Source organism: Bos mutus, chromosome 3 (genome assembly GCF_027580195.1).
Source record: "Bos mutus isolate GX-2022 chromosome 3, NWIPB_WYAK_1.1, whole genome shotgun sequence".
Taxonomy (NCBI): domain Eukaryota; kingdom Metazoa; phylum Chordata; class Mammalia; order Artiodactyla; family Bovidae; genus Bos; species Bos mutus.
The window spans coordinates 77,820,916-77,844,108 of NC_091619.1; the positions used below are offsets into that span (position 1 = coordinate 77,820,916).

Consider the following 23,193-nt stretch of genomic DNA (forward strand, 5'->3'; position numbering starts at 1 on the left):
GATCTCCTTGCAGTCCAAAAGACTCTCAAGAGTCTTCTCAAGCAGGTAGAAGAGGAAGTGATGGAGGAAAAACAGAGGACCCTTTGTTGAGGCCTATAAGGTGTTAGGTGGAGACTGAAGGTAAAGGATAAAATTATATTTGAACAAAAATTAAAATGCTGATTAATATACTGGACTACACACATGGATTTCTGCTTTAAAACCACATTTTGTAACTAAATGGCAACCCACTCCAGTATTCTTGCCTGGAAAATCCCATGGACAGAGGAGCCTGGAGGGCTTCAGTCCATAGCGTCACAAAGAATCAGACACAACTGAAGTGACTTAGCCTAGCACAGCACACTGTAACTTAAAAGGACCCTAGAACTTTCTAATTCCTAATGTTAAAAAAAATATATGGCCCGCTTATAAAAGTTTCATACAGGAGAAAGGTAGGAAACTTCTCCCAGTAAATAAATGTTAAAGGGCTATTAAAATATAAAAACAAAATTCTGTTTTGAATACAATCCATAAGTACTGCTTACTTGGATTGCATGTGCATTATTATCTCACTTAATTCCTAAACCACTGAAGACATAAACCTTAGCAGAGTATAAAAGTAGAGCTCCAAGAGGTTAGTTAATGTGCCTTAGGTTAACAAGGGCAGGTACTGCGTTAAAATCCAGAATAATGGATTTGAAAGCCAGGGATGGCAACCACTATCCTCTAATGTACAGTGAGCCAAGTCCTCCTAGCCTGTGCTTGTAGCTTCTCAAAGACTCAATCTGATGACTTCAATGGCATTCCTCAATCAGACCCATGTGACTGCATCACAAAATTGATAGTCTTTGAGGCAGATAAGCAGTTGGCAGGTAACCAGATCCTCTGGGGGCACAAAGTCCATTAACGTAAAGGGAAGAACGCACATACCTGGTAACAGATTGTATAACTCTGGAAGACGTGTCTTTGAGAGTGTCTTTCAAGTTGTCCTTTAGGTTGCTAAAGAGCCTCCCTGCCCCTCCTTTCACCATGTCAAAAAGACCTCCGCCATAGCTGGGCTCCATGTCTGGAGATGAGGCACCTGCCAACGGAAATCAGAAAAAGAAGTAATAGCAGAAAAAGAGGTAATGGGTTTCCCAGGTGGCTCGACACAGTAAAAAAAAAAAAATCTGCGTGCCAATGTAAGAAATGCAGAAGAACGTGGGTTCAACCTCTGGGTCTGGAAGATACCCTGGAGAAGGAAATGGCAACCCACTCCAGTATTCTTGCCTGGAGAATCCCATGGACAGAGGAGCCTGGTAGGCTACAGTCCATGGGGTCACAAAGAGTTGGACACGACCTAGCAGCTAAGCGTGATGAATATGTGGCATGGATGAGGAATATCCCTTTATTATTAGAAGCTACACACCAGTCCATTCTGAAGATCAGCCCTGGGATTTCTTTGGAAGGAATGATGCTAAAGCTGAAACTCCAGTACTTTGGCCACCTCATGCGAAGAGTTGACTCATTGGAAAAGACTCTGATGCTGGGAGGGATTGTGGGCAGGAGGACAAGGGGACAACAGAGGATGAGATGGCTGGATGGCATCACTGACTCGATGGACGTGAGTCTGAGTGAACTCCGGGAGTTGGTGATGGACAGGGAGGCCTGGCGTGGTGCGATTCATGGGGTTGCAAGGAGTCGGACACGACTGAGAGACTGAACTGAACTGAACTGAACCCTGTTCCCATTTGGGGACTGTTTCTTACCATACCATAGCTTAGCTTATCAAGATTGATACATGAAGGAAGTAGGAATCTGCGCTGCTAAGTCACTTCAGTCGTGTCCGACTCTGTGCGACCCCATAGACGGCAGCCCACCAGGCTTCCCCGTCCCTGGGATTCTCCAGGCAAGAACACTGGAGTGGGTTGCCATTTCCTTCTCCAATGCATGAAAGTGAAGTCGCTCAGTCGTGTCCGACTCTAGCGACCCCATAGACTGCAGCCTACCAGGCTCCTCCGTCCATGGGATTTTCCAGGCAAAAGTACTGGAGTGGGGTGCCATTGCCTTCTCCGAGGAATCTGTGCAGAGGAAGCTGATATAAACAACAGCCAGGCAGGTTGTACAGACCAGCAGGTATGAGTCTGAGTCCCTCTCACTGGGTTCTGGCCCAGCCTTGCTATCCCTAACTGTAAGAACTTGGGAAGCCTTTCTAAGCCTCTTTCTTGGTGTCTATAAAATTGGGATAAAAATAATGCCTACTTCATCAGAAAACATTAAATAAGTGTATTTTAAGCTATTAGCATGCTGCTGCTGCTAAGTCACTTCAGTCGTGTCCGACTCTATGAGACCCCATAGACGGCAGCCCACCAGGCTCCCCCGTCCCTGGGATTCTCCAGGCAAGAACACTGGAGTGGGTTGCCATTTCCTTCTCCAATGCATGAAAGTGAAAAGTGAAAGTGAAGTCGCTCAGTCGTGTCCGACTCTTTGCGACCCCATGGTCTGCAGCCTACCAGGTCCTCCGTCCATGGGATTTTCCAGGCAAGAGTAGTACCTACTATATTAAGGAGTCAACAGATTTGCAGCTATACTATTTCTATGCTGCACCCTGAAATTCCTATGTTGATATTTTTTCATCTTTGTTCACTTTTCAACTCTATGATGACAAAGGGCAAGAATGGCACCTCTAGTTTTTTTTTTTTTTTTTAAATGCAGTATTTGTTGTATACTTCAAAATATGTTAAGAGGATAGACCTCTGGATCTCAGGTACAGTAGAACACAGGACCTTATTTAACTTACAGGAGCAAACCTCTGTAACTCTGAATCTGTTGCTGACTGAGTTTCCCTTCATACCTCCCTCAGGACAGGGGGATGGATGCACATCTATGTTCCAACCTGATCAGTTATTTTAAGCGACAAGTAGATACATGCGTGTGGACAATGGCTAAATGTGTCTGTGCGAAGTCTGGAGAGAAAATTTAAAAAACACAAACAAAAAAAGACGGATCTCATGTTAAGTGTTCTTACAAAACAAAAAGCAAGCCACACAAAAGAACACAGGAAAATTTTTGGAGGTTGTGGTAATAGTATCATGACTATATGCATATATCTAAACTCATCAAGATGTATACATTAAATATGGTGATGTTGTATATATCAATGATACCTCAATAAAGCTTAAAAATTAACTGCCAGAAAAAGGAAAGTTGGAGGAGGAATTTATAAATGAAAATGTCTTAAAAGACCAATCAACCAAGTACAATGCATGGAACTTAATCTGAACAAACCATAAAAAGTTAATGACAATTCTCTAGTGGTCCAGTGATTGGGACTCTTGAGCGTCCACTGAAGCAGACACGGGTTGGAGCCCTCATCAGAGCCAAAAAAATTACATAAATAAATAAAAAGTTAATGACATTTATGGGCAATAAGGATTTGAACAATTAACTGGGTATTCAACATTAAGGATTTATTGTTAATTTTTAGGTATAATAATGATATTGTAGTTATATTACATGTAGTCCTTATCTTCTAGAATACTGAAATATTTATAAATTTTAAATTGCAGTGCTTTATATTTTAAAAAACAAATAGAGAATAATAAAATATTCATGTAATAAAACCCTGAATTGTTAACATATACAGCACTATTTGCTAGGTATTATTTTAAACATCTTACCTATGCTCACTCATCCCAAAAGCATACTTATGAGGTAGATAATATTATTTTTCCATTTCATACATCAAAAATACCAAGGCATAGAGGTTAAGCCACTTGTCTAAGTGTATATGGCTCATTGGCTAATAAGTCTTGGGCAGAGTTTGGGATTTAAGCCCTATGCAACCTGGACAAAAGTATCCCTCTTTCTTCTCCTAATACTATCTTGAATTTAATATTTATCATTCCAAATAATTTCTTTAAACTTTTCTTACATATGTAGGTATTCACAGGTAATACATTAATATTATTTTTCATGTTTTCAAACTGCATTCTCCTTAACACTTAGTATGGTCAGACTTTAACATTTTTACCAACCTGGTGAATGAGACAACATCTCCTTTTGGTCTTATTTGTGGTTTCCCTAATTATCAGAAGAGGAGGTATCTTTTCTTGTGTTTACTGGCCAGGTAGGTGTTCTTTAAACCATACTTCACTATATCTACTAAACTCCTCCGAGCTGTAGGAGTTCAAACACATACCTATAAATACATGCTGACTGTAATGTGCTTATCCCTTGATCACAAGAGCTTTTGATGGCCAAGTCACCATTAGCCATCTATTTGAAAACAAGTCTCTATTAGAAATTGCAAAGAACAATCAATGAATAGACACACGAATAAACACTTATAAAGTCTACCACTTACCAAGTTCTCTCAAGCACTAGACTCCACTTGGACTTTTATGTTAGTACAGTTTCATGTTGTGGGAGATAAGGAGGGTGTTTATTATCCCCATTTTAAAGGCAAAGAAACAGAGGCTCAAACAGGGTAGCAACTCACCTAAGATCTCAGCTAATGAGCAACAGAGCCAGGGATTCAAGCTCAAGTCTGTACCCTTCCAAAGTCTATGCCACTCCTACCATTGCACACTCCTCCACAGCTCCATTCCAGTCCACAGTTTCAACAGCTGTATTCAGGAGGATCCTCAGCTGCCTCACACACAGCCATCCCTCTCCAACTCTTTGCTCCTCTCCACCTCCCACATGTCTGCCTTTCATCTGGCTGCTCTCGGCAGCAGCTGTCCTCCCAACAAGCTCTCTCACAAATCACTGCATCTGTCAGACCAACCAAACCAATCTCATTACTCCGGCAGCTAAGCCTCTGTCACCCTCACTGCTTCACAGCCCTACATAATTGCCAGGAGCCAGCCCAATGAGCAGCTCCTCCTAGGCGAGGGCTAGGGCCACAGATCTAAGAATGTTCTCTTGTGTTCTGCTTCCGTGAGAAAAAGGGCATATTATTTCCCTTTAAACACACTCACACATAAAAGGCTGTATCGTGTTTTCATTTTAAATACAATAAGGATAGGGCAACATATGCTTATAAATCCTCATTTCCACCCCAAGTTCCCATTCAAGCCTGAATACCATTCTCATATATGATTGTTCCAAGAGATGACACCAAATTGATTATTCAGACCTCTCTCTGACTCTTGATTTCCTGCTGGAATAGAACTCCAAGACACCAACCTATTAAAAGATATAAATACCCTTGATTATCTAAAAATCAGGCTCTTATCATCACTCAGGCTGCATGCTCTGTTCATTAGAGCCTTGGAACCCTGCAGAAACCAGAACCATTTGGCAGAGCTACAACGTCTGTAACCTCTATATACCCAAGTTATATGTCAAACTAACCAGGACACAAAAAAGAAAAGAAAGACACTATCTGACATTACAGGGCTTTGAGGAGTGTATTTTGGCTTTCCCTAATCAGCTATATGAGTGTCAGAAGCACAGAATCTAAAAAGGATTTTGGAGACTCAGCTTGTTAAGAGGAAAAGCAGAAAGTCTTCGAAAAGTTACATAACAGAGAGAGAAACAGTGACACGCAGGAGGAAGACAGTGACTAATAGATCAGGGGTTGACAAACCACAGCCCACAGGCCAAACCCAGTCTGCTGTCTGTTTTTACACAGTCTGTGAAATAAGTATGGCTTTTACCACTTTTAAATGATTGGAAAAAAAAGTCAAAAGAAGAATAATGTTAAACACACTTAAAAACTACATGAAGGTCAAATTCCAACGTTTATAAGTATAGTCTTAGTAGAAAACACCTATACTCATTCATTTACACACTGTCTATGGCTTCTCTCATGCTACGATGGCCAAGATGAAGAGCTGTGATGGAGACCTTATGGCTCATAAAATCCAATGTACTTACTATCTGGTCCTTTATAGAAAAAGTTGTTTAATCCTTGCACTAAATGGCTGAAAGATTCTGCATTCTTAGGAATCCAGATCTTGCCACCTCTAACACTTTTCTAAATGCTTCATGTGAAAAACACACACCCTGGGCTTAGAAAGAGTCTCTGGAGATTTGAAGGTCTAAGAGGGTGGGAGCGGGGAACGTCAGAGTTGAGACAGCATGAGAGTGCCACCCAAGGAGAAAGAGTCCAGGTCTGTGCCCCTAAGCCTCCAGGTAGAATCCTGTCTTGTGATGTCTTTTCATTTTAAAATCTAATCCCACCCAAGATAAGCACAAGAGAACTACACTTTGCTCCCTGTGTCATTTCTAAGATGTGATAAACAAGTTTTTCTTGGGATTCCTAATGTTTAGGAAACTAGAAACAGCATCCTATCTCTCCCAAGTCATGAGAACTCACCATGGCTATGACTTGACCTGTTCTTACTCCCAGAGTGACACCAAATTTATCTCTCCTAGGACAGAGTCTCTTCCCATGGGTCTATTAGTCAGCTGTTTGCTCATTTACTTATACTAAGCATCAGTCCAAAAAAGATTTGAGATGATCTGATAGTTATTTAGAATTTAAAAAATAAATGTATTTTTCAGTTCAGTTCAGTCGCTCAGTCATGTCCAACTCTTTGTGACCCCATGAACAGCAGCACACCAGGCCTCCTTGTCCATCACCAACTCCTGGAGTTTATCCAAACTTATGTCCATTGAGTCAGTGATGCCATCTAACCATCTTATCCTCTGTCATCCCCTTCTCCTCCTGCCCTCAATCTTTCCCAGCATCAGGGTCTTTTCAAATGAGTCAACTCTTCGCATCAGGTGGACAAAGCATTGGAGTTTCAGCTTCAACATCAGTCCTTCCAATGAACACCCAGGACTGGTCTCCTTTAGGATGGACTGCTTGGATCTCCTTGCAGTCCAAGGGACTCTCAAGAGTCTTCTCCAACACCACAGTTCAAAAGCATCAATTCTTCTGCACTCAGCTTTCTTTATAGTCCAACTCTCACATCCATACATGACTACTAAGAAGACCAAAAAAATGTTAAGATTGGTCTTAACTGCCTTAATGTAACTAGAAATAAAAGAAAAGTAAGTGTGGGTATTTTTCATAAACATCTAATTGATTTTTCAGCTGTGGGCAAAACACCCTGAGAAACACTGTGAAATAAGAAGGCAGATGTTGACAGAGGCCTTATCTTGGAAAGTCCATAATGGACGGTGGGCATTCCCCATATATGCTTTCACTGCTAATGCAATATATATATATGCTTATGACACTCTAGGCTGCGTATATTTTCACTTGGTAACCCCTAAGAAAGGATGTTCCTCCATAAAGTACTGTCACCAAAAGAAAAAGAAGGTATGCAAATATTTATGCATAAAGATATTCACTGAGACTTCAGTGGTTAAAAATCTGCCTTCCCACGCAGGGGACGTTGGTTTGATCCCTGGTGAGGGAACTAAGATCCCACAAGCCATGGGGCAACTAAGCCCACCTGCTGCGAGACAGCCTGAGTGCTGCAACTAGAGAAGCCTGCAAGCTGCAGGCTGCAGTGAAGACCCAGTGCAGCCAAAAAAAAATAAAGATGTTCACTGAGGTACTGCTTACAATGGCAAGAGACAATAAAGGATGTATTGTCCCACAGTAAGAGATTGATTGAGTATCTCTAAGAATGCAACTAGCTCCTAGTTATTAAATTAGCTATTAATATCACTTTGTAGAAGAGTACAGATGCTCATGACAAAAGGCTAAGTGAGAGATAAAGAGGATACAAAAACGCACAGTACAATCTAATTTTTACAAAAGAAAAATATTTGAGTTCAGAGAAAGAATTCAGATGATTTATTAAACACAAACATAAATAGTAAACAGAAAATAAAAATTCAAACTTTCTGAATTGCTGGCACCAATCTAAACTCTTTATGCAGTGTGTGTGCTCAGTCGTGTCTGACTCTTTGTGACTCCATGGACTGTAGTCTGCCAGGCTCTTGTGTCCATGGGATTTCCCAGGCATGAATACTGGAGTGGGTTGCCATTTCCTACTCCAGGGGATCTTCCTGACCCAGGGATTGAACCCACGTCTCCTGTGTCTCCTGCATTGGCAGATAGATTCTTTACCACTGTGCCACCTGGGAAGCTCAGTTCTTTATACTGTGCTGTGCTTAGTTGCTCAGTTGTGTCTGACTCTTTGCAACCCCATGGACAGTAGCCTGCCAGGCTCCTCTGCCCATGGGGATTCTCCAGGCAAGAATACTGGATTGGGTAGCCTATCCCTTCTCCAGGGAATCTTCCTGACTCAGGATTCAAACCAGGGGTCTCCTGCATTGCAGGCAGATTCTTTACCAGCTGTACTACCAGGGAGCCCCAAATTCTTTATAGAGAGTATTTAATCTTCACAATTATCCTATGAAGGAGATACCAGACTATCTCAATTTTCCACAGGAGGAAACTGGAGCAAAGACACATCAGTGACTTAACCCAGGTCCCACAGTTAGTAAACCAGGATTTTACTCAGGCAGGCTGCTCCAGAGTCTAGGCTCTTAGTTGCAACATTTTCAATTTTATTTTAATATATTTATTTTTTGGCTATGCTTCAAGGCATGTGGGATCTTAGCTCCCCAACCAGGGATGGAACCCAGGCCCCCTGCAATGGAAGCACTGGACCACCAGAAAGTCCAAGCTGCTACATTTTCAAAATAGTTACAGCAATTATATCTAAGTGGGAGAATGATAAGTGATTTTTTGTTGCTAGACTATAACTTCTAAGCTTTCTATATTTTATATTCATTAGATTTATAATTTAAAAATGTTATATAAAATAAAGACAAGACAAGTGATCCAATGTTAAAATTCAGTTTGTCCTTCAATAGAGACCTCCCTCCTCTGCATGTAATTCATATTAGTTCACAGTCACACAGGAGTTTCTCAGCCCAGCCTGTGAGATATAAGCAAATGTTGCCCATAAGCCCTTGAGTATTTGCAGGCAGATTCTTTACCGTCTGAGCCACCAAGGAAACCCCTGAGCAGCCCTATATAGATCTTTAACTCCAATCAGGCTGGGAACCTACCACAAACATTTTTCAGTACTTGACTCTATTTCTAAGACCTAAGACCTGCTCCATCATGGTAGTAGCTGTCTCAGCTCTGGTAAGATAATCCACTACATTAAGAACAAGGAAAAGATGGCAAAGGACTCTTGGCAACAGTTAAAGTTCTTGGGACACCAGCCTTCCCCAGTGGGTTCTTTGGGCCTCCACAAAGACATTTCTACACAGCATCACCTTTCCCACCTCTGGAAGTCTTTGTCATTCAGTTCTAGTAATTATGAATTATTCCATAGTGTTCAGGATCAGCCAGTATGAGGGATAACTGATAATCCAAATTCTGACATGTTTATCTTTTCATATTCACATTCTTTTGCACCAACAGGGCATTTTCCTCTGTACTTATTTAAGTGCCGTCAAACTACAAATGTCCTTTCCTGGCTTCTACAAAGTTGGGATAGAAATTCCCAAAACTAAAGGGACCTTGAAGAGATGCACCATTAGCCCTTATGCTAGGATATTACTATTTCTTCTCCTCAATACTTGGCAAAGGGGCAAAGAACCAGTGTCATCACCACAGAAGGCTTTATCATCCTTGTTTTATAGCAGATTCTTCAAATTCTTGGCTTCCATCATTCAAGAAATGGATCACATGGGGATAACAACTAGATATATCATGAAAAATCCTGCTACCTTGGCTTCTAAAAATCAAAGACTGCTTAAACCTCATTCCCAATTCATCTCAGTTCAAAGAATCTTAAAGAAAACAGGATGGACTTTGGGCAGAGAGATCTTAGACTGAAGACTTAATTTTTTCACTTAAATCTGTGTGACTCTACACATGATTTTTCACTCTTTTAAAGCTGCTTCTGCCTTTGCAAATTGGAACAAATTAAGAAAAAAAGCTTGCCTACATGTCTCATGGTGTCAAAAAGATCAAATGTGATCATGTATGTCAAAGTGATTTTTAAATAATAAGATTTTCTAAAACAATCAGGAATTTTTATTTTAATTCTTATAAATTCAGTTCTTATACAAATGAGTCAGTGGACTGGATTCAGTTCATTCCAGTCACTCAGTTGTGTCCGACTCTTTGCAACCCCATGGACTGCAGCATGCCAGGCTTCCCTGTCCATCACCAACTCCTGGAGTTTACTCAAACTCATGTCCTTTGAGTCAGTGATGCCATCCAACTATCTCATCCTCTGTCGTCCCCTTCTTCTCCTGCCTTCAATCTTTCCCAGCATCAGGGTCTTTTAAGATGAGTCAGTTCTTTGCATCAGGTGGCCAAAGTATTGGAGTTTCAGCTTCACCATCAGTTCTTCCAATGAACACCCAGGACTGATCTCCTTTAGGATGGACTGGTTGTATCTCCTTGCAGTCCAAGGGACTCTCAAGAGTCTTCTCCAACACCACCATTCAAAGGCATAAATTCTGCTGCACTCAGCCTTCTTTATAGTCCAACTCTCACATCCATACATGACTACTGGAAAACCCAAAGCTTTGACTAGACGGACCTTTGTTGGACAAGTAATGTCTCTGCTTTCTAATATGCTGTCTAGGTTAGTTATAACTTTTTTCCCAAGGAGGAAGCATCTTTTAATTTCATGGCTGCAATAACCAGAGGGCTCAGACACACCTTTTGCACACCAGGACCCAGAGACCCCACAGAGACTGAGACAGAACTGTGTTTGAGTGTCTCCTGTGGAGGTATGGGTCAGCAGTGGACTGCTGCAGGGGCAGGGGCTCTGGGTACAGTAGACCAGGGGATGGCATAAGCCCTCTTGGAGGAGGTCACCATTAAGCCCACCATAGAGCCACCAGAACTTAAACAGGACTGGGGAAACAGACTCATGGAGGATACAAACAAAACCTGTGTGTGCCAGGATTCAGGAGAAAGGAGCAGTGACCCCACAAGAGACTGACCCAGACTTGCCATGAGTGTCCAGGAGTCTCCAGTGGGGGCGTGGGTCGGTGGTGGCCTGCTGCAAGGTTGGGGGCACTGAAAGAAGCAGTGGACCTTTGGAAGGAGGTCACCATTATCTTCATTACAGCCACCATAGTTTGGCCTCCGGTCAAATAACGGGGAGGGAACACAGCCCCACCCATCAACAGAAAATTGGATTAAAGATTTACTGAGCATGGCCCCACCCATCAGAACAAGACCCAGTTTCACCCACAGTCAGTCTCTCCCATCAGGAAGCTTCCATAAGCCTCTTGTCCTTCTCCATCAGAGGGCAGACAGACTGAAAACCACAATCACAGAAAACTAACCAATCTGATCACACAGACCACAACCTTGTCTAACTGAATGAAACTATGAGCCATGCCATGTGGGGCCACCCAAAATGGATGGGTCATGGTGGAGAGTTCTGACAAAATGTGGTCCACTGGAGAAGAAAATGGCAAACCACTTCAGTATTCTTGCCTTGAGAACCCCATGAACAGTATGAAAAGGCAAAAAGGTAGGATTGGATTAGAGATAACAAATTTCATAGAAAAAAAAGTAAGTGAAAAAACTGACACACCCTATGCCAAACAAAGTTTTAAGAGTCAAAGCCACCACACTCAAAATATGGTGCTTAAGTCAAAACAGGGATAGGAGTCAACTTCTGCTACTAGCTGGATATATAGCCTATTGAAGTTAAACAATTTATCAGGATCTTGATATCCTTATCTGCAAACTGGAAGCTTTAATAGAATCTCACACAGGATCTCAGTGAGGATTATATAAGTCAAAGTTCTACAAACTCTCAGCACAGTGCCTGGAGTGCTGTGCACACTTATTAAATGATAGCTACAAGGTGGCTCTGGGGAATGAAAAGAATAAAGCCATGAAAATGCTGTCTCCAGCAGAGTTAAGCAGCCTCAGAAATTAAAAAAAAAAAAAAAAAAAGGCCACACTCTTCAGTTTCAGGTTTGATGAAGACAGACAGTAGGGACATGTGCGACAAGGACAGCATCTCTTTCTAAAGCTTCTGCTACAGCACATGTTAATTCTTCACATTTGATGGTCCAGAATCATGAGTGTTTAACAGAGGTGAACCTCTTTATAGTTCTGGTGTTTCTTCTTCCCACCCTGAAATAATCTGGTATGTAATATGGGGAACAATTATATGCTGTTTGCACGACTAATATTCAAGTTCACCCAGAATCAAAAATACTGCTTTTGAAATACTGAAATACTTCTGTACTACTTGGCACATAACATGAGCTACGAAACTATAAGGCACTTGATGACATTGCACAGCGGTGGCCCTAGACGTGGATCAGTCTGGCAGCTGCTCGACAGACCAAGAGGGCAGAAGGCCTCGGTGTGTGCGGCATCCACCAGCAGTTCTAAAGGAACTCAGCACTGGCAGGCACAGCTCACAGAGCAGGTGAAGTCAATGATGCTGGCTTTGAGCATCCAAACCAGGAAGGGCCCTCAAAGTGCAGCACAGTCCTGACACGTCAGCAGCACACTCAGGCCTTCTTGTACTGCAATAATGTGCCCCTTTGACAGTCAATTTATCGGGGATGTTGCAGAAAGGACCCGATGCCATTCCCTACATCTAGTCAACACTTGTAAATGGGATCATTTAGCTAGTGAAAAAGATACTCCAGAGAATGTCCCAAATCAACACAAAAGATGGACATTTGAATGATAAATAATGTGTGCTATAAACACTATCACATAGTAAACAGTTATATGTGCACATGTATATTTACTTGTTTAGAGAATATACTTTATACTATATATTTATATTTTATACTTATATTTCATACTTTATATTTTAGAGAATATATTATATATTTATATATTAACTTATCTCATCATGACAGTTATTAAAGATTTTACTATCACTTCTGATACCATCAAACCAGTATATACAATATTTCTGCACCCACTTTCAGGACTTCGATAGGAGGGGCAACCCCAGCTCCTCACGGAGCTAAGAGGCCACAACAGAATCATAGACTCAAGGTCTCAAAGAAGATGGAAATGGATGATTCGTTAAGTCTCTTTCAGTTGTAAAATTCTTGGAGACTATCATCATTGTAAAAAGGTCATCTGTGAAGCACATGCCCTAGACAAGGCACACTGCTAAGCAGTTTCCATACACTACTAAATTAGGCCTTCACAGTAAGCCTGATGGTCCTTGGGAGTCCCACTGAGGAAACTGAGGCTTTGGTAAAGTTTAGTAACCATGGTGGCAGAACGAAAGTGAATCTAGGTTTAGCTGGATTCAAAGCCTCTGCTTATTTACTTATTTGGCTGCACTGGTCTTTGTGGCAGCATATAGGTTTAAACAAAATTTTAAAATTAACATATATATATATTTTGTTGCTGTTATTAGTTGAATTATTCAGGATCTAGTTTCCTGACCAAGGCTTGAATCTGGGCCCTCTGCATTGCGGCCCAGAGTCCTAGCCACTAGACCACTACAGAAGTCCCCAAAGCCTCTGCCCTTACCCCCCTTCCCATTCTGAAGTCTTGCATAAGGACTCTGTCCCTACTCTTGCACCTCACTTTGCACCTCCATCCTAAGATGTGGAGTAGTTTGAACAACACAAAATTATTTGTGAATGAGTCTGACCCACGCACCTTAATCCCAGCACTTTGGGTCTTCAGTAACAGGGAAAATGTTCCACACTTCCTCATACCTTCCTAAAATCTTAGCAAGATACCTGGCACACAGTAAACACTCAATAAATAAACATGAAACTGGGCTGCTGCAGAATGCAAGAATCAGAGAGAAGATGGCAGAGGTGGCAAGGAAGACCAAACAGATCAACCTTGGAAAGACTTTGTCTTGGCATTATTGTAGGCTGCAAATATAACCAGATGCTTTCATTGTCTCCTCGTATTTCTCTAATTTCTGATTGTAGCACTGTATCATCCAGCACCCACTCAGCATGCTTGCCTAAAAGATGAAGATTTCATGAAACTTAACAAGAGCTGGTTGTATTTGCTGCCTACAGTTTTTATATTCAGATAAGAGAAGCTAATTAAGTAACCATCTCTAGCTCCTCTTTCCTGAAAGGATCCAAGATATTAAAAAAGGATGATAAGAGTGCAAAGAATGAGAAATAGAGTCAAAGTGAAGACCACTGAGACTGAAATTGACTCTGCTGTAGAAAAAGGCAAGGCACAGTGATCACAAACTGGTTGGTAATGCTAGGAAAACCCCAGTAAAATGGATGTAACATTTTGTTCATTCAGGGACTGATTGTCAGAGTCAGCCTACATTTGTCAATCCAAATTCGACACAGTAAATTCTCATAAAAACAATGCATGGATATTGCTTACTTTGATTCAACAAATATTTTAAGCACTCATGGTATACCAGGGGAACAGATCTGTCTAGGAGATCTTTACTCTCCAAAACTTGGGCCAAATAGAGGTTCCCCTTTATGAAACAATAATGATCAAATCTAATGAGATCAGAACTCTCAGTGGAATTCTGAAGAAACAGAAAATGTTCTGCCCACCACAAGGCCTCTCAACTCCAGGAAGTGAGGGACCATCACATTTTTACCTCTTTAACAAAAGGTCAAGGCTTAAATTGCATTAAATGGACTATGACATTTCCCTTCTAATGACTAGTCCTGTTGCCTGGAACAGAGAAAACAACACTGTCCATGACAGAGTACAGAGAAAGCAAAAGACTGATGGCCTGCTGAAAGTATACTGCCAAGAAAAAAAATCAAGCAAAATCTTCTTTTCATCATGTGGGTTCCATTTAATGTGGAAAGGGGAGGCAATAGAGTCCTCAAAGGGTGACTAAGAACCCAACTTTCCTCCCAAACAACTCCCGTGTTGAGTCATTCAGTCATGTCCAACTCTTTGTGACCCTATGGACTGCAGCCCACCAGGCTCCTCTGCCCATGGGATTCTCTAGGCAAGAATACTGGAGTGGGTTGTCATTTCCTCCTCCAGGAGATCTTCCCGACCCAGGGATCAAACCCACATCTCCTGCATCTCCAGCACTGCAGACGGATTCTTTATCAGCTGAGCCGTTTTCCCAGATACACCAAGAATCTTAGGAAAGCGCTGTCTATTATGCAGATGAAGTTCTAAGAGGACTCTCTCAACCCTCCTCCTTCCAATAAGACTGTCCTCTCTTAGCTCCTCATTGACGGAAATTCTAAAACTATCACTATAAGCAGACTTCTGAGAGAATGCTTCCACCACTGCTCTCCAAAGGCGCAGCACTATCGTGGACAGATCTTATTTGTTGTTTACAAACTCAGAGCAGATGCACACATACTACACACAACACAGATGCTGCACATACACCAAAGGAGCCTCACTACATGCAAAGCATCATGTGAGGAAGATGCAGTACCCCACACAATAGACTGACTGATGTTGTTGCTCTTATTTTTCAGATAAGGCAAGTGGGTCTCAAGGAGGCAGATTAAGTCATGCAAGGAATATATTTCATAGGAAATATATAATGCCTATGTGATGCCAAGACCCATGCTTTCTTCATTTCATCAGTCACGTCAGTACATTCAACCACAGGGGTGGAAGTTCTGCTTGAACCATGAGAGGAAGCAGTACAGATTCATAACATTTCAAAACTCAACAGGATATCAGTGACATATTCTTATGCTTCATACAGATACACCACAAAGACAAAATTATTCTCCACAAAGTATTAATATTAAAAAGAACAGCTCTATTGACGCATACAAAACTGACATACAATAAACTATACATATTTAAAATGTAAACATTCAGTAAGTATTCACACATGTATGTATGGATACATCATAACCATACACACACACACAGTACTAACTCCAAAGCCTGGGTCTCTCTCTTTCAATACCTTCCAACAGAGTCCAGACTGATTGGAGAGAAGATGAGACAACACATGAATCACCACAAATTACCATGCTTGGTCCCTCAAAGTCGTCCCCATTGTCATGGCAATTCTCTGCTAAACCTCTGTGCTGTGCTAAGAACTAGGAGCCTAGATCAATTGCTTGGGACAATTCAAAGAAAAGGCCATGCACAGCCATGTATGTATCTCAGAGCTCAAGGGAGGCATTAACCAACAGATGCACCATTGTTAACTGCTTTTTCTTTTGCTTAGACTTGTCCACTATTACATACATATATTATATAATATAAATGGTGCAGTTCTATGAGGGATGTTAGAGAAAAAAATAGCCATGACTTTGAAGACTACTTTTTAGTGTAAATTGGAAAAAAATGGCAAATCCAAACTATGTCATATGGCAAATCCAAACTATTTCATAGTATGACCCTTTTCTTGTGTAACTGTACATAGAACACATAATATATATGCATGCACGCCCAAAAAACACAGAACTAAAAAATGCAAAGATGTACATTTCTCCAAAAATGTAAACAGTGGTCACCCCTGTTTGTTTTCTTGCTTATTTTATTCTCTGTTTTCACTCCATTTTCTTTGGTTTTAGAGGACCTCAGATATAGAGAAGTAACTTAATCATACTACACTGCACAGGCCCCTCTCTGGTTTTATCCTAGATTTTCTTTTTTTCTCCTTTAATCTCCCATCCTGGTGATATAGAGTAAACAGGAGTTCAGAGGAGCTTACTTCCAGCTTGAGGAGAGGGATGCAGGTTGCTGGAAGCAGCAAAGAAGACAGGTTTATGGAAGAAGGAGTATTTGAATTGCAGCTTAGGTAGAAATGGACATTTCAGGTGGAGGGAGGACAGAAAGCTCAGACCAAGAGAACACCAAGTCAAGGATATACACAAGAAGGGAAAGAACCATACCTGAGTACCAGTTATAACTGTACTGGGGACCATATTCCATACTAAGAACACTGAGTGATGGGTTTTTAGTTGCTGTTGCTGCTGTTCAGTCGCTAAGTTATGCCTGACTCTTTGCCACCCAGGGACTACAGCATGCCAGGCTTCCCTGTCCTTCACTATCTCCCAGAGTTTGCTCAAACTCATGCCCACTGAGTCTGTGATGCCATCCAACCATCTCATCCCCTGTCGTCCCCTTCTCCCGCCCTCAATCTTTCCCAGCATCAGGGTCTTTTCCAATGAGTCAGCTCTTAATGGCCAAAGTACTGGAGCTTCAGCTTCAGCATCAGTCCTTCCAATGAATATTCAGGGTAGACTTCCTTTAGGATTGACTGGTTTGATTTCCTTGCTGTCCAAGAGACTTTCAAGAAATTTCACAGTTTTTAGGATTTTAGAGTCTCCACTAAATGGAGAGGGAGGAGGGGGATGTTGAGATGGTCCGTCATTTGTCGAAGGGACCAAGTACAGTGCACACTGCAGCAGAATATCACGCTGTTTCCTCAGGGAACTGGGAGGAGGCAGAAGGTGTGTTGGGGCTTCCCTGGGAGCTCAGTGGTAAAGAATCCGCCTACAATGCAGGAGACCCAGGTTCAATCCCTGGAATTGGGAAGATCCCGTGGAGAAGGGTATGGACACCAACTCCAGCATTCTCTTCATTTTTTTATTATTTTTTATTTTTTCCACTTCAACATTCTTGCCTGGAGGATTCCATGGACAGAGGAGCCTGGTGGGTTACAGTTCATAGGGCTGCACAGAGTCAGATATGAATGAAGCAACTAAGGAGCAATGGAGGGTGTGTTACAAAAAGGAGGGGGGTGAGCTCGGGAAGGTGAGAGGGCCTCAGAACCCAGGAGGACTGAAGGTCAAGCGAAAGACCAAGAACTTTTGCCTGTTCTCTATACAACTGCCTGTGGGATTTGGTCCTCACACTGACATAACAAATGACAAAAAAGCAGTCATCAGCAGATTTCAAAGAAGCAGATTTCTAATGACTTCTTAGGAAAAAAATCTGCAGAGCAGATTAATGCTGCCTCAGACCAGTGGAATTCCCCAGGGCTAGCACACACACTTTAGGACACATTTCAAAAGCCAGAATTCCATCTGAGGGCACCTGAAGGAAATTTCAAGGCAGTACCTTCAGCATCTAATCATCAGATAAATGTATTAGTAGGAGTCTGTGATGGGCAGCCTCTGGAGTAAGCCGTGCCCAGCATAAAAATGCTCAGTGAGGCTCAGTGAACTCAGAGTGAGGATACATCTAAATGCTAACTCAACAGGGAACGTGGAAATGCTTTGAAAGTGAATCCTGGGACAAAAAAAAAAAAAAACAGCAAAACAAAACACCACAGCAAGCTATCGGAGGAAAATCTGCTAGTTAAGTGCAAAGAGAACCGACGACTCCTCATTTCACTGGTCCCAGGACAAAACTGGCATGGACTTGTCTAGGAGACATTCTCATAAAGGCCTCACCCCTACCCTCTCCTTTGGGAAAACCAAACACTGAGCAAATTCAATCAAAGGTAATGATGGGAGATACCTAGATCTGGTCTCAGCATGCAGCAGATGTGAGCTGGAGCTCAAGGACACCTTTACCTGATGAGTATAGTTTGTTTTCCAGTATTTCTTCAGATCCCTTCCCAACTCAAAAAATGCCTGTCCACATCTTGCTTGTCCAGAAAGTCTCAACAATAAGCACTCCCAGAAAATCAGGAAAAGAGAAGCATTTGGTACCAGCATAATGTAATTGAAAGGACCAAGGCTTTGCAAATACGCAGACCTGGCTTCGTGACACTGACCTTCCTTTCTTATCACCTGTGTAACAGGCGGGCTTATTAATCTAAGCCTCAGTTTCCTCAACTGTAAAATGGGGACAGAGAATATCTTCCTCCCATGTATGTGGTGGAGTTTAAACAACATAATGACAGACAAACATCTGTCACTGGGAAGGCAATCATAATCAGTATTTTCCTATGCATGCCTGTCTTCTTATCCCCTGTGGGAAACTGGAAGAGATCCTCCTGAGCAGAACCACCATGAGAAAGGGAAGGAAACAGGACTTAGAAATGGTCTATATCTAGGAACTGCGACATTCTTCCATCCATTCAGTGACCTTTGCCTATCTGTATGATCTCATGCAAAGGGAAAGCCTATGACACCTTCCTCATAGAATGATAAAGATTAAATCCTTCATCTATAAAAAACACACTGTTACATTTACAACTTAGCAAATGGCAACTTAAGGTGGAGGTGCATAAGGTGGTACTGAATTAACTAGAACACTGTTCACAATGGATCACCAATGGGGGCTCTGAAATCCTTTGTCTGGAGTTTTTTCTTATTGTATGAGGATTTGAACTGCAGAGATCAGACATGCAGGAGAATTGTCCTCAGATAAAATCCTCACATGTGGCCCCATGCTGCCTGAGGCAGGCTTACCAAGCAAAGGCAAGGGGCCCTCCCTGGCTCCCATATTAACTAGTTGCTCTGGCTGTCTTTCAGGCTCAATTATGCACCGATAATCCTGACAAGACTGGCGGGGCTGCATTGTAAATCACGACGGTGGAAATTCTAAAATAAAAGCAAGATTAATGATATGACCTCAATCTTAGCATGAGGGCCCATTAATTAGAAATCATGGACTTAATTGAATTCTGGGCATAGCACAGCCAGCTGGATCAAATTTTATGAGACCTGTTTCTTCAAGCACATGAAGATAACTGAAATGCACCAATGATAGCAAAGTCAAACATCGGGTGTTGCTGAGGAGACAGACAGTTGATTATTTCCCTGGCATAGAGCTCCCAATTCTGTCATGCTTTGAAGGGACCATCACCACCATTTCAGCCACCTCCCTGTCTTCTACACGCTTAAGCATGCTGTGTACCCTCTTTGAGTCTCTGTTTTGCAATCACTGTGAATGCACACACACATAGCTCAATAAGAAGTAGTCATTATCATCATCCCATGTTTATCATCATCTGCTATCATAAGCGGGGCTTGCCAGGTGGCTCAGTGGTAAAGAATCCACCTGCCAATACAAGAGACCCAGGTTTGATCCTTGGGTCAGGAAGAGACTCTGGAGAAGGAAATGACAACCCACTCTAGTATTCTTGTCTGGGAAATTCCATAGATAGAGGAGCTTGACAGGCTACAGTCCATGGTGTCCGAAAAGAGTTGGACACGAACTAGCAACTCAACAACTCTTATAAGGAGCCTGGAGGTGCAGAAGGGAACAAGAAAGAGTTGTGTGGCTTTTCTTCTCAGGTTGCAGAAGTGGAACCACAAATGACCAGACGAATCACTGTACATTCAGAGCCTCCCTACACTCGAGGCAGCTTCTACCTCTCCTTGGCATCTGACATAGCAGATTCCAGCATGTCTCTTCTACTTCCTTCGCTCTAGTCTGTGTGAGGCTACCTGCTCTCGGGACAAAGATTACAGGCATGAATCCCCACCCAACACTGAGATGGGTATCACACTCTCCTCTACAGAGAAGGAAGGAGGGAACTCTTGAGATGCTGGGTAATGTGTCTAAGGCTTGCCTACAGAACATTCTGGAACCAGGATATCATGCTGTTTCCTCAGGGAATTGTGAGGATGTAGACAGTGTGTTACAGAGGGTGGAAGACAAGATGAATAAAGTAAATGGTCCTCAAATTCCAAAAGGCTTGAGGGTCAAACTAACCTTCCACAGAACAGAGTGATTTAGAGTTACTGGGAGGGAGGTGGGAATGCTTTTGCTGGAAGCTGCAAACAGACAAATTAATGTGCAAGAACAGCTTAGTGAGAACAGAGATGGTGCTTCATTTGTGTCTGTAGGAAACACCCAGCAGGAGGCCTACCAAGGTAAACAGTTCAAGATAGGACGCCGAATCTAATGGAATCAAATCTGTCAAGAAACCAAGAGCGCCACTTCGCTCTTACACCAACTGCAAATTGCTTTGAAGTGCTGCATGGTGACAATGGCAGGGGTTATCATTTATCACTCACCTTCTGATGGCTGGGAACTGGGACTCCATTACCTCATTTAATCCTTACAACGACGTTGCCAAGTTAGCTCTATCGTCCCCCTTCTTCAGATGGGCAAAGTGAGGACCCAAGACATAGATACAGTCACACAGCCAGGGTTCTTCCCCAGATGTGTCTCCCTCCAAAGCCCATGTTCTTCTCATGACATTTTATATATTAGTTAAAAGCTTAAAACATAAAGGGAAACACTCAAACCAGCAAGCATTGTAGGAGCGGAGAAGCCAGGTCCTGTGATGTCAGCTCTGTAGATGATCTAAGGATATTCTTAGGACCAGATTTTAAGGAGGGGAAACCTCTAAACATCACTTGCTGGGAAGGCACAAATGAATGAAAACTACATGCTGAGTCTTTAGCAGGCAGGAGAGGAAAGCTGAGGCCAGCTCAGCTCGTGGTCCTTCGTGCAGAGTGAGTGATCACACACTGGGGTGGGGGCAGTGCCTTCAGAGGCTCTTTATATACAGACTGTAAAAAAGCCAAACTTGTAAAAAAAAGAGAGTAAAATGGTGGTTACCAGGGTCTGGAGGGTGGGGAGGCAGGACTGAGATTTTAAGGGTACAAACTTACAATGAGCTGAAAATAAGTCCTACTGATCCAATATGAACAAAGCTAGTGGAGGTGATGGAATTCCAGTTGAGCTACTTCAAATCCTGAAAGATGATGCTGTGAAAGTGCTGCACTCAATATGCCAGCAAATTTGGAAAACTCAGCAGTGGCCACAGGACTGGAAAAGGTCCGTTTTCATTCCAATCCCAAAGAAAAGCAATCAAAGAATGCTCAAACTACTGCACAATTGTACTCATCTCACACGCTAGTAAAGTAATGCTCAAAATTCTCCAAGCCAGGCTTCAGCAATATGTGAACTGTGAACTGCCTGATGTTCAAGCTGGTTTTAGAAAAGGCAGAGGAACCAGAGATCAAATTGCCAATATCTGCTGGATCATTGAAAAAGCAAGAGCATTATAGAAAAACATCTATTTCTGCTTTATTGACTATGCCAAAGCCTTTGACTGCGTGGATCACAATAAACTATGGAAAATTCTGAAAGAGATGGGAATACCAGACCACCTGACCTGCCTCTTGAGAAATCTGTATGCAGGTCAGGAAGCAACAGTTAGAACTGAACATGGAACAACAGACTGGTTCCAAATAGGAAAAGGAGTACGTCAAGGCTGTATATTGTCAACCTGCTTATTTAACTTATATACAGAGTACATCATGAGAAACGCTGGGCTGGAAGAAGCACAAGCTGGAATCAAGATTGCCAGGAGAAGTATCAATAACCTCAGATATGCAGATGACATCACCCTTATGGCAGAAAGTGAAGAAGAACTAAAGAGCCTCTTGATAAAAGTGAAAGAGGAGAGTGAAAAAGTTGGCTTAAAGCTCAACATTCAGAAAACTAAGATCACAGCATCCAGTCCCATCACTTCATGGCAAATAGACGGGGAAACAGTGGACACAGTGGCTGACTTTATTCTTCTGGGCTCCAAAATCACTGCAGATGGTGATTGCAGCCATGAAATTAAAAGACGCTTACTCCTTGGAAGGAAAGTTATGACCAACCTAGATAGCATATTAAAAAGCAGAGACATTACTTTGCCAACAAAGGTCTGTCTAGTCAAGGCTATGGTTTTTCCAGTGGTCATGTATGGATGTGAGAGTTGGACTATAAAGAAGGCTGAGCACTGAAGAATTGATGCTTTTGAACTGTGGTGTTGGAGAAGACTCTTGAGAGTCCCTTGGACTGCAAGGAGATCCAACCAGTCCATCCTCCAAGCAGATCAGTCCTGGGTGTTCATTGGAGGGACTGATGTTGAAGCTGAAACTCCAATACTTTGGCCACCTGATGAGAAGAGCTGACTCATTTGAAAAGACCCTGAAGCTGGGAAAGATTGAGGGCAGGAGGAGAAGGGGATGACAAAGGATGAGATGGTTGGATGGCATCACTGACTCAATGGACATCTATTTCTGCTTTATTGACTATGCCAAAGCCTTTGACTGCGTGGATCACAATAAACTATGGAAAATTCTGAAAGAGATGGGAATACCAGACCACCTGACCTGCAGCAGGGAAAGCCGCCTGCTTCAGGACACACTAGTGTGGACTCTAGGAGTTGGTGATGGACAGGGAGGCCTGGCATGCTGTGATTCATGGGGTCACAAAGAGTCGGACACGACTGAGTGACTCAACTGAACTGATCTAATGCACAAAAGAGTGAACACAAACAACACAATTGTCCAACCTGCTAAGATACTATATCTTCATTATTTTAACAACAAAAAAAGCAATAATAATTATGGATGTGATAGAGGTGCTAACGAATGCTATAATGGCAATCATATGACAGCATAGAAACATATTATCTAATTAACATGTTGTACACTTTACAGTTATATAATGTTATATGTTAAATATATTTCAATTTAAAAAAGATGTTCTTTCCTAAATTG

At 42.1% G+C, this 23,193-nt stretch overlaps 1 protein-coding gene across 1 annotated transcript in view; it reads right to left on the minus strand.

The window, feature by feature from the left end:
• DNAJC6 (DnaJ heat shock protein family (Hsp40) member C6) overlaps positions 1–23,193 on the minus strand; it is a 179,792-nt gene that overhangs the window by 62,462 nt on the left and 94,137 nt on the right. The window contains exon 2 of the mRNA XM_070364604.1: positions 910–1,060. Within this exon, the coding sequence (XP_070220705.1) occupies positions 910–1,060 (151 nt within the window). The remainder of the gene's footprint in view (positions 1–909; positions 1,061–23,193) is intronic.